Below are 13,563 nucleotides of genomic sequence, written 5' to 3' on the forward strand. Positions count from 1 at the left end.
TACCAGGAATTATCCCTGGGCCCTGGTACTTGCAGCAGAACCACTGAGCCAAATCCCCTGCCATCAGTACATTTATAAAAAATAATTTTTTTATAAAGCAAAATTCCCCCAATTCTAGGATCACTATAAAAACTAACTTCATCTTGGGCCGGGATTAAGCTCAGTGGTTCCGCCGCCTGCCTTGCAAGTGTAAGGACCCGAGTTCCATGCCCGGTACCAAAACAAACAACCAAACCAAACAAAAATAAAAACAAACAAAAAAATTAACTTCATCTTTGTTTTATTTTTCTGTAGTGCTGGAGGTTGAACCCAGGACCCCCAGTATGCTAAGCAGGTTCTCTCCCTCTGAGCTACACCCCTACACCAGTAATTAGATCTTCGTGTTAAATTTGTTGGCATTTGATCTATTTTTTTTTTTCTTCTGGGACTGGGGATTGAAACACAGTTCCTTCCCACTAAGCTATACCACAAGCTTTTATTTTTATTTTTATTTATTTATTTTTTGGTACCTGGAATCCAACTCAGGACCTTGATCTTGGGAGGCAGGCAGCGGCACCACTGAGCTACACCCCCGGCACCAGCTTTTATTTTTTATTTTGAGATAGAGTCTCACCAAATTGCTAGATTGCTCAGACTGCGCTCAAACTTGCCATCCTCCTGCCTCAGCCTCCCCAGAGTGCTGGGATTCCAGACACGCGCCACCGTGCCTGGCTCATTGGGTCTTTTGATACTCAGGAACATTCCCCCTTACATCCCTTCATTGGAGCCCAAACCACCTGCATACTGGCGCTGCCTGGTTCAGGAATCTCTGCCGCTCAAATAAACCAAGACTTCACAGCACCTTGGTTGATCTTTGAACTGTACTTGCTTCAGAAATTGGGCCCAACACAAGACTGTGATGCTGGAAATGTCATCTCATGGTGTCAAGACCTCCAGGCTCCTTCAGAGCATCTTGGAAACCAGGCCAATCGGGCGGAGCCTGGCCTACAGGTATATACACCACTGCACACGTACTGGGGAAAGGGAACACGATACTCACTGCTGCAGACGTCCCCCGCCTGGAAGAGCTCGGTGGTGAGGAGAACTAACCCATAGTAAGAAAACGCATTGGAAAACCTGCAGGAGCAAGCAAAAGAGGCAGAGATGCTCAGACAAAGGCAAGACCCCTGCCCCCTTCTCCCTGGGGAGGATCTGCATCTACAGCAGTGCGGACCTGGCTTTGGACCACGCTGGGTGTTTGGGGGCGTCACCGAGTACCTGGAGCAGGAAGGTGACAGGTACAAACCTTGGCGGTGTGATAAAAGGGAGTGGTTCTGTGTCTCTTGACAGATCAAGAATGAGAGCCACAGTGGCACATGCCTATAATCTCAGCTCTTTGGGAGGCTGAAGCAGGAAGATCGCAAGTTCAAGGTCAGCCTGGTCAATTTAGCAAAACACTGTCTCAAATTTAAAAGTGGGGGCGGGGGAAGACTGAGAATGTAGCACAGTGTGAAAACCCTGTGTTCAGTCTCCAGCAACCCTGCCAAAAGAGAAAAAGATCAGACTGGCTCTGTGGCCCAGAGGCAGAGCACGTGGTTAGCATGAGCAAGGCCCGGGTTTAATGTCCTGTACCACACACACACACAAATCAAGACTGAGAACACATCCCGAGACACCCCTACCCCAGAGCTGTCTACCCTGCTGACAATAGGAGAAAACCTTCATGGGGATCAAAACTTAGAAGAAAATAGCCCCAGTGACACCTGTCAGGGTTTGTTGAAACCCATCAGGGTTTCACCAATTTGGTGAACTTGAACAAGATTTTAGAATTTCATGGAATTGACCTAGAGATCATCGTGGGGACAGAGGATAGACAGACTCGTGGGCCCTTCACCTCCTACTTATTACAGCCATGATTTGTGTTTTCTCCTGAGGCAGTCAAGGACTTGAAAGTCACATTTGCTAAAACAAAACAAAGAAATTAAAACCACAAACAAAAAGGGCCAGGGATTTAGCTCAGTGGGTCCGTTGCTTGCCTTGAAAACTCAAAGCTCAAGGTCCTGAGTTTGATCCCCGGTACCAAAAAAAAAAAAAAAAAAAAAAAAAAAACCCATCAAACAACCTAGTGATTCTTCATGTGGGCCTACAGATGCTCAATGGGTAACTAAAAGCTTGATCTCACTTTGTATTTGTGTCTCTTATATTACCTGAAAACTTTGGGTCAGATCCTTGCTCAGCTTTATTTACATTAGACATATTAATCATTTAGGAAGTGTCCACGTAAAAGCCGCAAAATAAAAAGTTGATCAGCCCCAAATTTACGTAACCTTCCCTCCTCCCCCTTCCAGACTGAGGACACCAAGTCAAGAGAACACAGGGACGTTCAGCTACCAGCAAGGGCCCAGAAGTCTCCAGTCTCCACTCTCAACCTGCAGCCACCGTGGATTCCAGAGGAGCCTCCACAACACTGACACTGTCCCGAATGGAGGCAGCCCTCTCCTGGGGACTGGGTTAAGCACCAGGCCGTTCTCCAGAGCGCGGAGGTAATGGTTGACCAGACCTTCACCCGCACAGCCCCTCTGCAAAACCTGGCCTCCTTCCTCTGTTAATGGGCCAGTCCGATCCTCTCCATCACAGCTGTGGCCCTCCGGCTGCTCAGGCTGATGTCCCTTATCTATTTTCTCTTACTTTCCAGTTCTGTCTATGTCTCATCAACACATCTCCAAGTGCTGTCTGCGATGACCCATGAAGAAAGTACCCAGGCCCCGCTGAGGTTCTTTCTCCTCTTTAGGGGACCTCCTTCGGACCCCATCAATGGCAAGATGACTGTCATTCCTAACTGACCTTGGAAACTAGGATATTCAAATTTGGAGAGCCATAGCATTCACATCCGGTAGAACAGTTGTAATCAGAAGTCAAATTTTTGTTACACTGGGTTACAGTTTGTACTGGCAAATTTTTATGGTTGTCGTTGTTGTTGATATTATTATTATTACTAATATTATTGTGTGGCACTTGAAATTGAACTCAGGACCTTTGCACTGAGCTGTATCTACAGCATGCGCCCTCACCTTTAAAAATTTTTTTTCTTTTTTGTTTTTTGGAACAGGGTCTCACTACATTGTTCAGGCTGGCCTTCAATTCACTATGCAACCCAGGCTGGCCTCGAACTCATGGTGATTCTGCCTCAGTCTCCCAAGTGCTGGGGTTAGAGGCGCGTGCCATCATGCCTAGCCTACCTCCCCCTTTTTGAGATAGGATCTCCGTAAGTCCTTAAGTTGCTTAGGCTGGGCTTGAACTTGGGATCTTCCTGCTCTGCCTCCCAGAGTGTGAGCATTAAAGGAGTGTACCACAGCACACAGTTGATACTAGCAAATTTAGTGACTTTGGTGGTGCACTGAATATTAGCCTCTCATTCACTGCTTTAGGATTGGTACAGTGAGGACACAGCTGAATTACATAAACCTGAAGCTAGGTGTTTCCAACTCTGTCCAACCCCCTCCTTAAGAATCCTGCAGGCTTCACATTTCTTTGGGCCAGGGCAGGTGTTTACTAAGCGGTTGGTGATTTGATTCAGCCCCTAGGAGCGTGGGGGCAGAAGTGAAGCTCAGTTCTACCTATTATCAAAGCTTTTCTCTCTTCCTAGTAATCAACCACCTTGGGGAGACGCCCCTGCTAATTAGCACCTCTGCTCAAAGGTGAATAGGAAAATTGAGAACTGGCTAAAACAGGAGCACAAAGCTTAAAGCACAAAGCTTTGTACACTGTTGCTGCTCTGTACACGATTTGGTAGAAAGTGAATTGAAAGAATGGCTGAAATTTGATTTGATTTGTCACGAAATGTAAGATAATTGCTCTTTCTATACACCTTCCCTTCCCACCAGTCCCCTCCTGTGGCTGTTGTTTAAGAAAAACTGAACGGAGTCAGAACAGGAAGTTTAAAAAATGGACGTGTTAACCAAATCCTGGATCTCAAACTACAGGCCATGTGCCAGCAGTGGTACCCAAAGCAATATGGGCAGAGAGGAGGGTATTGATACAACATAAATATTAACTCTTATTGTAGAAAAAGATTTCCTTTTAAGTTTAATTCTTTTGTTCTTTGGGGGAGGATACTGGTGATCAAACTTGAGTCCTTGAGCTTGCAAGGCAGGCGGTGGCACCACTGAGCTAAATCCCCGGCCCTCTTTTTAATTTTTTTGATTATATCTCAGTCTCATTTATGTGCTGTTGAATCCTGAGTATCTCCCCACCTTCCCAGCCTGTCTGTTAAATACAGAGCCTCATTGCTTTGGAAGACCAGCCACCCATACAACTACCTTTATTCTGTTTAGAAGAGCAGCCTCTCTCTATGGCCTATAATCAAGGTGTTTTCCTTTAAAATGGAGATTTAGAATTTCTATTTATTTACTTATGTTTGTTTGTTTTAAAGACAGGGTCCCTTGTGTAGTTCAGCCTGGCCTTGAACTCACTATGGAGCCCAGGATGGCCTCAAACTCATGGCAATCTTCCTGCCTCTGCCTTCCAAGTGCTGGCATTACATGTACACACTGCCACACCTGGCTATTTTTTTGTAGTTGAAGATGAGTTCTTGCTATGTAGTCCAGCTGGTCTCAAATTTGAGATCCTCCTGCCTCAGCCTCCTAAATACTGGGATTACAGGAATGTATCATGGCCAACATTCCCTTTTAAAAGATACTTATCTTGGGCCATTGATTTAGCTCAGTGGTTCCGCCACCTGCTTCGCAAGCACAAGGTCCCAAATTCGATCCCCGGTACAAAAAAAAAAAAAAAAAAAAAAAAAAAATTAAACTGGGTATGGTGGCGCATGCCTATAATCCCAGCACTCAGGAGGCTGGGACAGAAGGATTTCCTCCGAGTTCGAGGCCAGCCTGGGCTACACTGTGAGTTCATGACAGCTTGAACTACAAAGCAAGACCTTGTCTCAAAACAAAAATAAAGCAAAAACAAACGGATTGCATAAGTGATAATGTAGATAAAGTAGAAATCAGGGAGGTGATGCTCAGACTACCACAATATATAAATGATGCCTGAGATCAAAAGGCTTTCTGTGAATTGCTTCAAATGAAGGGCAAATAAATGGGGTGAAAGTGGTCAGCACCCGCCTCTTACCAAATAAACCACAGCAGCAGCGTTGTCCATCTGAAGTGGGGCGTGAAGAGGTCCCTCATTTTGCCTCGGTCTTCCTGTTTCAAGACAAGGACGTGCCGGTTATTCCCCTCTGTCCAGGTCTGTGAGGCACTGGCTGGTGGCCCGAGATTGGTGCCTAGGACTCTGAGAAGCCAGGACTCGAATCCACAGTGCTGAAGGGTCCCCAGGATGAGCCACCCCACACCCCACATGGACCCTGAGAGCGGGGAAGCCCTCAGGCCTGGCCCCTTGAGGCCTCGTGGGACCCAGGGACCCAGGGCCCAGGAAGCCAGCACAAAGAGCGTGTGACCACTTCACACGCACACACACACACACACACACACACACACACATACACACACACGGCCTCCCCCAAGGCCAGGTCAGAGTGACAACAATTAATGTACTAAGAAGCTAGCTCACTACAGGCCAACTTCTTAACAGATTGATTTAGCTAAATGACCTTTTTGCCAATTTTATGTAACTCAGCATGTGTTAAGAATTTATCAGGGGCAGGCAATTTAGCTCAGTTGTGCAGCACCTGCCTTGCAAGTACAAGGTCCTCAGCTCGATCCCCGCACCACAACAAACAAACAAAAGAATTTAACAGTATTAAGTGATTTATCAGATCTGCGCTTTATAATGTTCTCTTAAAAATATATTCTACAACTGTGGTTATAGTCTTCACAGTTACAGTTAATGAACGTATATTTCCTACCCGTAGATTAAGAAATGCTTGCTATTTAAAAATGCTAAAAGTGCAAAAAAAAGATTATAGGTTTGCTGGACATGGTAGCGCACGCCTGTAATCCCAGCACTCAAGAGGCTACGACAGGAGGATCATCCTGAGTTCAAGGTCAGCCTGGGCTACACAGTAAATTCAAGGCCAGCCTGAAATTTTTTTTTTTTTTTTTTTGGTACCGGGGATCGAACTTGGGTCCTTGTGCTTGTGAGGTACCTAATTCATCCTAACTCCTTTTCTTCATCCCCTTTTCTTTCCCTCCCTCCCCCTTCCAACCATCTTTTGATCCCTGTTAGGGTTTACATCTGAATGAGCCCCCCAGAGCCTCCTGCGCCAGGTGAAAGTGTCACAGGGGCCTGACACTCACCAGAGAAGTAGCCCACGCAGGAGTTTGAAAACTAAGCGTGATGTTGGGAGGGGAAGCCTGGTTGGAGGTGGGCCACGGAGGGCGTGGTCTCCAAGGGTGTCTTTATCTCCTTCCCTCTCACTCTCTCTGCTTTGCTGACAGGCTGTAAAGCCAGCCTCCTCTGCCAGCCCCTCTGCCCTGCCGCCCTGTCTTGGAGCCAGCTGACTGTGGACCGAAACCTCTACAAAATGTGAGCCAAATAAACCCCTTCTTTACTGTGTGGGTGTCACAGAATCCCTTTCTTTGTGTAATATATTTTTCAATAAAAAGACAATATTCGAGCTGGGGATGTAACTGAGTGGCATGCTAGAGGCCCTGGGTTCCATCCCTAGCACCATCAAAAAAATTTAAAAATCATTAAATATGCCTATTGATTATACTGGAGAATATTTGCATTTACTGAATATACCTGAGAAAAATATATATTCACTTACTATATTTTGGAACAGATTCATTAATATATATTTATGTTTTCTTGGTTTTGGTTTTTTTGAGACAGGGTGAGACTGACCCACAGTGACCCTCCTGCCTCAGCCTGCCCAGTGCTGGGATTACAGGCATGTGCCACCATGCCCGGCTCATGCCCTTTAGAAAGGGATTTAATTGTGGGTGTGGTGGCTCACACCTGTGATTCCAGCACTTGGGAGGCTGAGGCAGGAAGAATGACATGAGTTAATGGCCAGCCTGGGCTACATAGTGATTTCAGGGCCAACCTGAACTACAGAGAGAGACTCTGCCTCAGAGAACAAAGGGGCTAGGGATTTAGCCCAGTGGTTCTGGCACCGAGGACCTGAGTTCAATCCTTGGTACCAAAACAAAAACCCCAAAACCAAATATATAGAGAGATGAACAGATGTATTGATAAATACAAGAAAAATGTATTCCTATTTACAAAAAGAATAATTCTTAAAACATGGTTTTGTTTATTTGTTTTTTGAGACAGTGTCTCACTATGCAGTTCAGACTGACCTGGAACTCACTGACCTGGGCTGGTCTTGAACTCACAGTGATCCTCCTGCCTCAGCCTCCTGAGTCCTTTTTTATTTTTAATTTTGAGATACAGTCTCGCTAAGTTGCCATGGCTGGGCTTGACCTTGCAGTCCTCCTGCCTCAGCCTCCCACAGGCCTGGGATGACAGGTGTGCGCCCTCACACCTGACAGATGAGATGATGCTTGAGGGCAGAGTCTGCCGCCTTAAACCTGTGTCTCTCATTCCTTTGTGTGCAGTGTCAATGCTTATGGCAGATTCTGTGATGATCTTACTAGGGGAGTAGCATTTGACCCTAGTTCTAAGGGAGTCACCCTCATCTCCCCTATGTATTTATATCTATCTCATTAATTGTTTGTTTATGCGAGGTATCAGACCCAGGCCTTCGCAAAGGCTAAGCACGCACTCTCCCACCAAAGCCCTTCACCCTCTACTGTGTTTTCATTGAACAACTGCCCATCAATCATAGTTGTTAACCAGACTTCATCAGCTGAAAAGCTGAACCAAACAAGCAGTTGCAGGACCTGCCGCAGACATAACACTCCTCAATCACTGGCTCAGTTCTCTGGGGAACCTGTAGGACCCAGCAGCGGAAAGAGAATGGAGTGGCTGAATTCCCCTTGCAGGCCCTCCCTACCGCATCTCTGCAACCAGCCTGGGCAGGCGGAACTTTAAAAGTTAGATTTTTTTTTTTTTTCCTTTGGGGACAAATGGTTTCCTTAAACTTTTTCAAGCCTAGGGCATAAACCGCCAGCCACCCCCGCCTCTCCTCAGCCCGGAGAAATGGCCAGACTACACGGATGGTGGCACCAGGAGATGAGAACAAGTGTCATTTGCTTAGGCCAGGGATGGAGAGGTAAGGGGTGAAACAAGCCTGAACATGTGTGCGGGCTCACTGTATTGATTCCATCCCCTCACTGTTCTCTGCTACAAAAGACCGGGACACGCCTGCAACAGTGAGGTGGTGACTCCCCTCCATCTCCTCCGAGTTCCCTTTGAATATATCTCTCTTTTCCTTTTTATCAAAATAAATGGGCTCCTTTGATTTGCTCAGTGGTGCGAAGGAGCCTGACGCTCTGAGTCTAAGCGGCCACTGCGCCCCCATCCATCCCACGCAGGCACAAGTGAACACGTGTGTGTGCACTCACCCTGGGGACACAGGCTGACTGGCGCGAGTCCCATGCCAGGCGCACACGCTCCCCCGCACGCACACAGACACGCGTGCCCCAGGCAGTCGGTGCGGGCACTGACCTGTCTGGAGATGATGAGCTTCCCAAGCGGCATGGGGGCTCCGTTTTCCGTCGCTATCCTCTTTAGGGTGGCGATTGCCTTTTCCTGGTTCCCGGACAGCACGTCGTACCTCGCACTCTCCGGCAGCCACTGGGAGCACAGGAGAGCCGGGTGGGCTGGTTAGGGTGGAACAGAACACTCGCTCCCAGACGTACACTCTCGTTTCTGTGCGGGGTCTTGCAGGGTGGGAGCTCTGGAGCCAGCGCCCTGGCTTCACATCCGGGCTTTGCCACCTGTTATACGGTTGTGTGACCCTACGCAAGGAATCGACTTCTTTGTTCCTTCGTTTCCTAACCCATGAATAGTAGAGCCTACCTCTTAGGGCCGTTCACAGCATTAAGTGGGATACTTCAGGCAAAGTGCTTTGTGCAGTGTCTGTCACTGTCATCCACTGCTTTTATTTGGTGCTGCTTTCAGAGTTCTGGGGAGGGCTGAATTAAATTGTGACCACTGTTAAAAATGTCATTCCCAAGTCGACAGAAACTATCTCACCTGTGTTCAGCATTGTCTGGCAAACTCAGTCAGGGTGTGGGGGAGGATCAGAAAGAACTTTAAGCCTAGTGGAGTTCCAACTCCAAGTGACTAGATACATTTATATAAAAGGAAGCAACAGTGATCTATGAAACAGCAGGTATAGTGAGACTGGGAGTCAGAAGATCTGGCTCAAATTAGAGTTCTGCTGCTCATTTGGACCAGTCAAGCAGCCTCTCTAGGCCTGTTTATTCATCAGTAAAAGCAATATGTAGCAAAGGTTGCCAATGTCCACCAAAGTTCAAGCTTCCCTTGCCATAGCATAGAGTTATCTTTGGACATGGCTACTCAGCATTAGACTACATTTCCCAGCTTCCCTTGCAGTTAGGTGAGATCATGTGACTTGCTCTCACCAATGGCATGCCATCAGATTATCCTGGGCCAACACATTTAAGAAGTAGATGTATAATTTCTACTTCCCTTCCTTGTTCTGTGCACGTAGAAGATTCTGAAGCCCTGGAGAATGGCAAAGCCACAAGCTGGGGGTGGGGGTGGGGGAACAACCTGGACCCAGAATCCCACTTGCCAATGAGGATGCTCATTCTCAACTATTGTTAGTGAGAAATAGACTCCTGTTGTATTAAGCTACTGAGTTTTGTGCGCTTTGTTTATTATAGGAACTGGAGTCATCCTAATACAGGAGTTCACTATAGTCCTACTTCTTATGGTTACTGGGAGGAACGAACATAATAATGTGTGTAAAGAGCCTATTAAACTCAGTAATTACTAACTTCTATTGTAATTACCAGGAAGTATTGTAGTATTAACCATATGTAAGAACGCTCCATTTACAGGCTTAATCGGGGCCCCATTGGCTGTAAAGTGTTTTGTTTTACACATAAAGTGAGCGTGTAGAATGATCTCTCTGGGGAGCATGGGTGGTACAGAGTTGAGACAGAGCGATCTTTTGAACTCCTGGATTCAGATACGCTTGAAGCCAGATATTTACTCCTCTGTCAGGTATCTAGCCCTCTGTTTTAACTCAGGCCTCTTTGAATTAGGTTTCTAGGAGTCACAGTGAATCCAGTCCAGGCACTCGAAGTGTAGATCTTGCAATGTTGGGGCAACATGTTGCAGAGTTGGATCCCAGCCCTCTCTCTAGAGAATACCGCGGAAACATCTACCTGCAGGAACGCTAACATCTCACACTAGAGCTACCCATTCCATGGTCTCATTTCCTGATTTTTAAAAACACTTAGAAGGTGGTACAGAGATTAAAATCATCTCTACCAGTCAAGATACAGAGGAGAGTGAAGTACCACGTAGGAAAGAAGCTCCCTTAAACGATACCTACAAAGCACAGCACAGCGAAGAGCAGGAGCGGGACCGCAGAGAGGATGAGCAGCCAGCGCCAGCCCAGGCTGGGCATCACGAACACGGCCAGGATGACCTCGAACACTGTCCCGATGGCCCAGAAGACCTGGCACGGGAGAATCGGCGTCAGAGTGGGAGTAGTGTGGTCCGCACAGAGAGCAGTCGCGGGGTCACTGAGGACAAGGGTACCAGTGTGGGTTAGGGGTGTCTGGGGTCAGGAAAGTCCTATGGGCCAGCCTTTTCCCGTGGTCCATTGGCTGGGCTGGAGGAGCACTTCTGAAAGATCATCTCTACTGTATAGTGTATACACGGTGTCTGAGGGACCCACTGCACAGGGTCACATTTACAGGTGTCCTAGAGGCCTGTCCACACTGTCTAATGTGTGTGTGTGTGTGTGGTGCTAGGGACTGAACCCAGGGCCTTTGCACTGCATTATATTTCTTTCTTTCTTGGATTTGGTGGTACCAGGGATCGAACTCAGGTCCTTGTGCTTGCAAGGCAGGCAGCGGAACCACTGAGCCAAATCCCTGGCCCATATTTATTTATTTTTTGAAAGAGATTCTTGCTAAGTCCTTTTGTTGCCCAGGTGGGAATCAAGCTTGTTTTCCTCCTCGCCTCAGCCTCCCAGCTTCTAACTGGGATTGTCGGTGTGTACCACCATGCACGGCTCCTACTGTGTACTATCTGTTTGGTGCCTCTTGAGCTGTGTAGTTCAGCAGCCCTGCTAGGGAGACCGATGTCATCAGTGCTATGTGGCGTCAATGTTAGTGGATACGTTGAGCAATTTTGATTCATCTTTCCCCCCTATGTTTATTGTAAAATACACAGTATAAAAGTTACCTCTATAACTATTTTTAAGTGTACAGTTTGGTGGCTTTAAATACATTTAAAATATTGTGCCATGGCCAAAACCATCTGTCTCCAGAGCCCTTTTCATCTTGCAAAATAAAAACTCTATTCATTAAACAGCAGCTTATCTCCCCCCACTCCTGGCCATCCCTAGTCTACTTTCTGTCATGACGAATACTGAGTATTCTAACTACCCCACATGTAAGTGCCATCATATAATATTTCTCTCTTTGTGTCTGGATCACTTAGCATAATCTTAAATAATGTCCTCATCCACGTTGGAGCTTGTGTCAGAGTTTCCTTCCTTTTTAAGGCTGAGTAATATTCCACGGTATGGATGGACCACATGTTTACGCACCCACGTCTCCCTCTTGGCACCTGGGTTGTTTTCTTATCTTGGCTATTTGCATAATGTCGCTATGCACAGGACCACACATGTGGACACACTGCGTTTTGTCTGCTGACATCCCTCTCCCTTGCTTACTCATGCCCCGGGACCCCTCTGTCCTACAGAGCTCCCTTCTCTTTGCCTCTCCAAACCACTCTCCGTGCTTTTCTACCTTTGCATGGATCCCATGAACTTCCTGTACTCTGGCTTCTCAGTGGGTGCAGCCAACGGGGAGCCAGCAAGATATGAGAGGGAGACAAAGGGGAACAATTTGGGGCATGTATTCCCTTGACTGTCACCCACAGGGTGCTCACGGGCTGGCTGTGTCCCCGAGAAAGTCACTTCTCTCCAGCAGCCTTCATCACACAACTCTCTGGGATGCTGATTACGCGCAGTCCCTTTTCAGGCCCGGAAAGAAAACACCCCTGCAGGGTCTATAAAAATCGTGCCTTTGTTCAGCCCCCCTCAAAGGATGCTAATGCGAATATGCTATTTCCTGCTGGGACCTTCATTCTGCAACTATTTTCCATTTCAAACCAGCTTCTCCCATCAATTCTGGAGTCTCAGAGCTTCCTAAATCCCCCTTTGCTGATAGGAACCATACTCCATTTCTATCAAAATGGGTGATAGTCAAAATGTCACTGGTCATTAGGCATACACCGAGCTAGGCCAGGAATTAACTCTAATTGCTGGCCTATGGGAAGCTATACGGGGTCTTAGGAGAGAACAGGATGTTAAATGATGAGGCACAGTCAGGGTTTAGGATCAGCTGGCGCAGATGCACTTTAATATTGAAACCAACTGAGTCATGCATAACACTGTGGACAGGCTGACTGTCACCTTCCCTGGACAGAAGTGGATGGCTGGGTTGGGCTGTGGGGCCCATGTGATCAGTGTTCTCCGTGCAGTCACAGTGCCTGAGAGGGTCCGAGTGACTGCACAGTCACCGCTGTGGACATCAGTGTTGAGCAGAGGCAAACAAACCATTCTGTCGTAAGGAGGGGCCCACCGGGCAGCTTCCTGGAAGGACCCATTGGGTAGCAGCAGGGAGGGTCTATAGGACAGTGAGAGAGCTCTTAAATGGCTTTAAATGGGTCACAGGTCCCCAGCAGGTGGAGTTCAGAGGGACTGACTGGACCACAAAAAGTTTCAAGGCAGCCCATTGGCCATGGAAGTGAATACGAGGGGAGATCTCCCACAAGATCTGGGCCATTCTGGGTAAAAACAGGAATCGAGGGTGATGCTACCGTGGGGGTAGGAGTTTGGCCCATTCAAGGTACATCGGTCAACTCCAGCTCTCAGAGAGAAGCTATTTCCCATTAAAGGAAGTCCTATCTGCTTGATTTTTTTTTTTTTTTCTGTACCAGGGATTGAACTCAGGACCCTGCAGTTATAAGGCAGAAGCAATGCCACAGAGCTAAATCCCTGGCCCTGCTACCTTTTTTTTTTTTTTTTTTTTTTTTTTTTGAGACAGGGTCTCACTATGTAGTTCAGACTGACCTGGAACTCACTATGTAGCCCAGGCTGGTGTCGAACTCACAGTGATCCTCCCGCCTCAGCCTCCCGTGTGCTGGAATTACAGGCATGCGCCACCATGCCCGGCGCCTGCTACCATTTTAAAAAGGGATAATTGACTCTATTTTCATGCCAGGTGAAGAAGCTTTCCATACTGCAAAACTGCCAGGTCTGACTTTACATAAATGATCCATTTAAGTCTTTGTGAATTGAGTCTGATTATTTTTATTGCCCTTTTCCTTGTCCTGTGGCTCAGGGCAGCTGGGAGCTGCACGCCAGAGTCAGCATTCTCTAGAGACCCAGCACTCCCTTCCTTACCTCAATCAGCAAAATACATTTGGCTCTGGCTTTCATTGGAAGGAACTCAGCATACAGCGTCACCCTAGACAAAAAAAAAAAAAAAAAAAAAA

General features: G+C 47.2%; 1 protein-coding gene across 1 annotated transcript in view; it reads right to left on the reverse strand.

Annotated features, from left to right (window-relative positions):
- Svop (SV2 related protein) overlaps positions 1 to 13,563 on the reverse strand; it is a 77,102-nt gene that overhangs the window by 16,082 nt on the left and 47,457 nt on the right. The window contains exons 7-11 of the mRNA XM_010604009.1: positions 13,472 to 13,535; positions 10,382 to 10,507; positions 8,518 to 8,646; positions 5,113 to 5,186; positions 1,040 to 1,116 (exon numbers count right to left, since the gene is read on the reverse strand). Coding sequence (XP_010602311.1) covers positions 1,040 to 1,116; positions 5,113 to 5,186; positions 8,518 to 8,646; positions 10,382 to 10,507; positions 13,472 to 13,535 — 470 coding nt within the window. The remainder of the gene's footprint in view (positions 1 to 1,039; positions 1,117 to 5,112; positions 5,187 to 8,517; positions 8,647 to 10,381; positions 10,508 to 13,471; positions 13,536 to 13,563) is intronic.

This window comes from Fukomys damarensis, unplaced genomic scaffold (genome assembly GCF_012274545.1).
Source record: "Fukomys damarensis isolate Sample0158 unplaced genomic scaffold, DMR_v1.0_HiC HiC_scaffold_12, whole genome shotgun sequence".
NCBI lineage: Eukaryota > Metazoa > Chordata > Mammalia > Rodentia > Bathyergidae > Fukomys > Fukomys damarensis.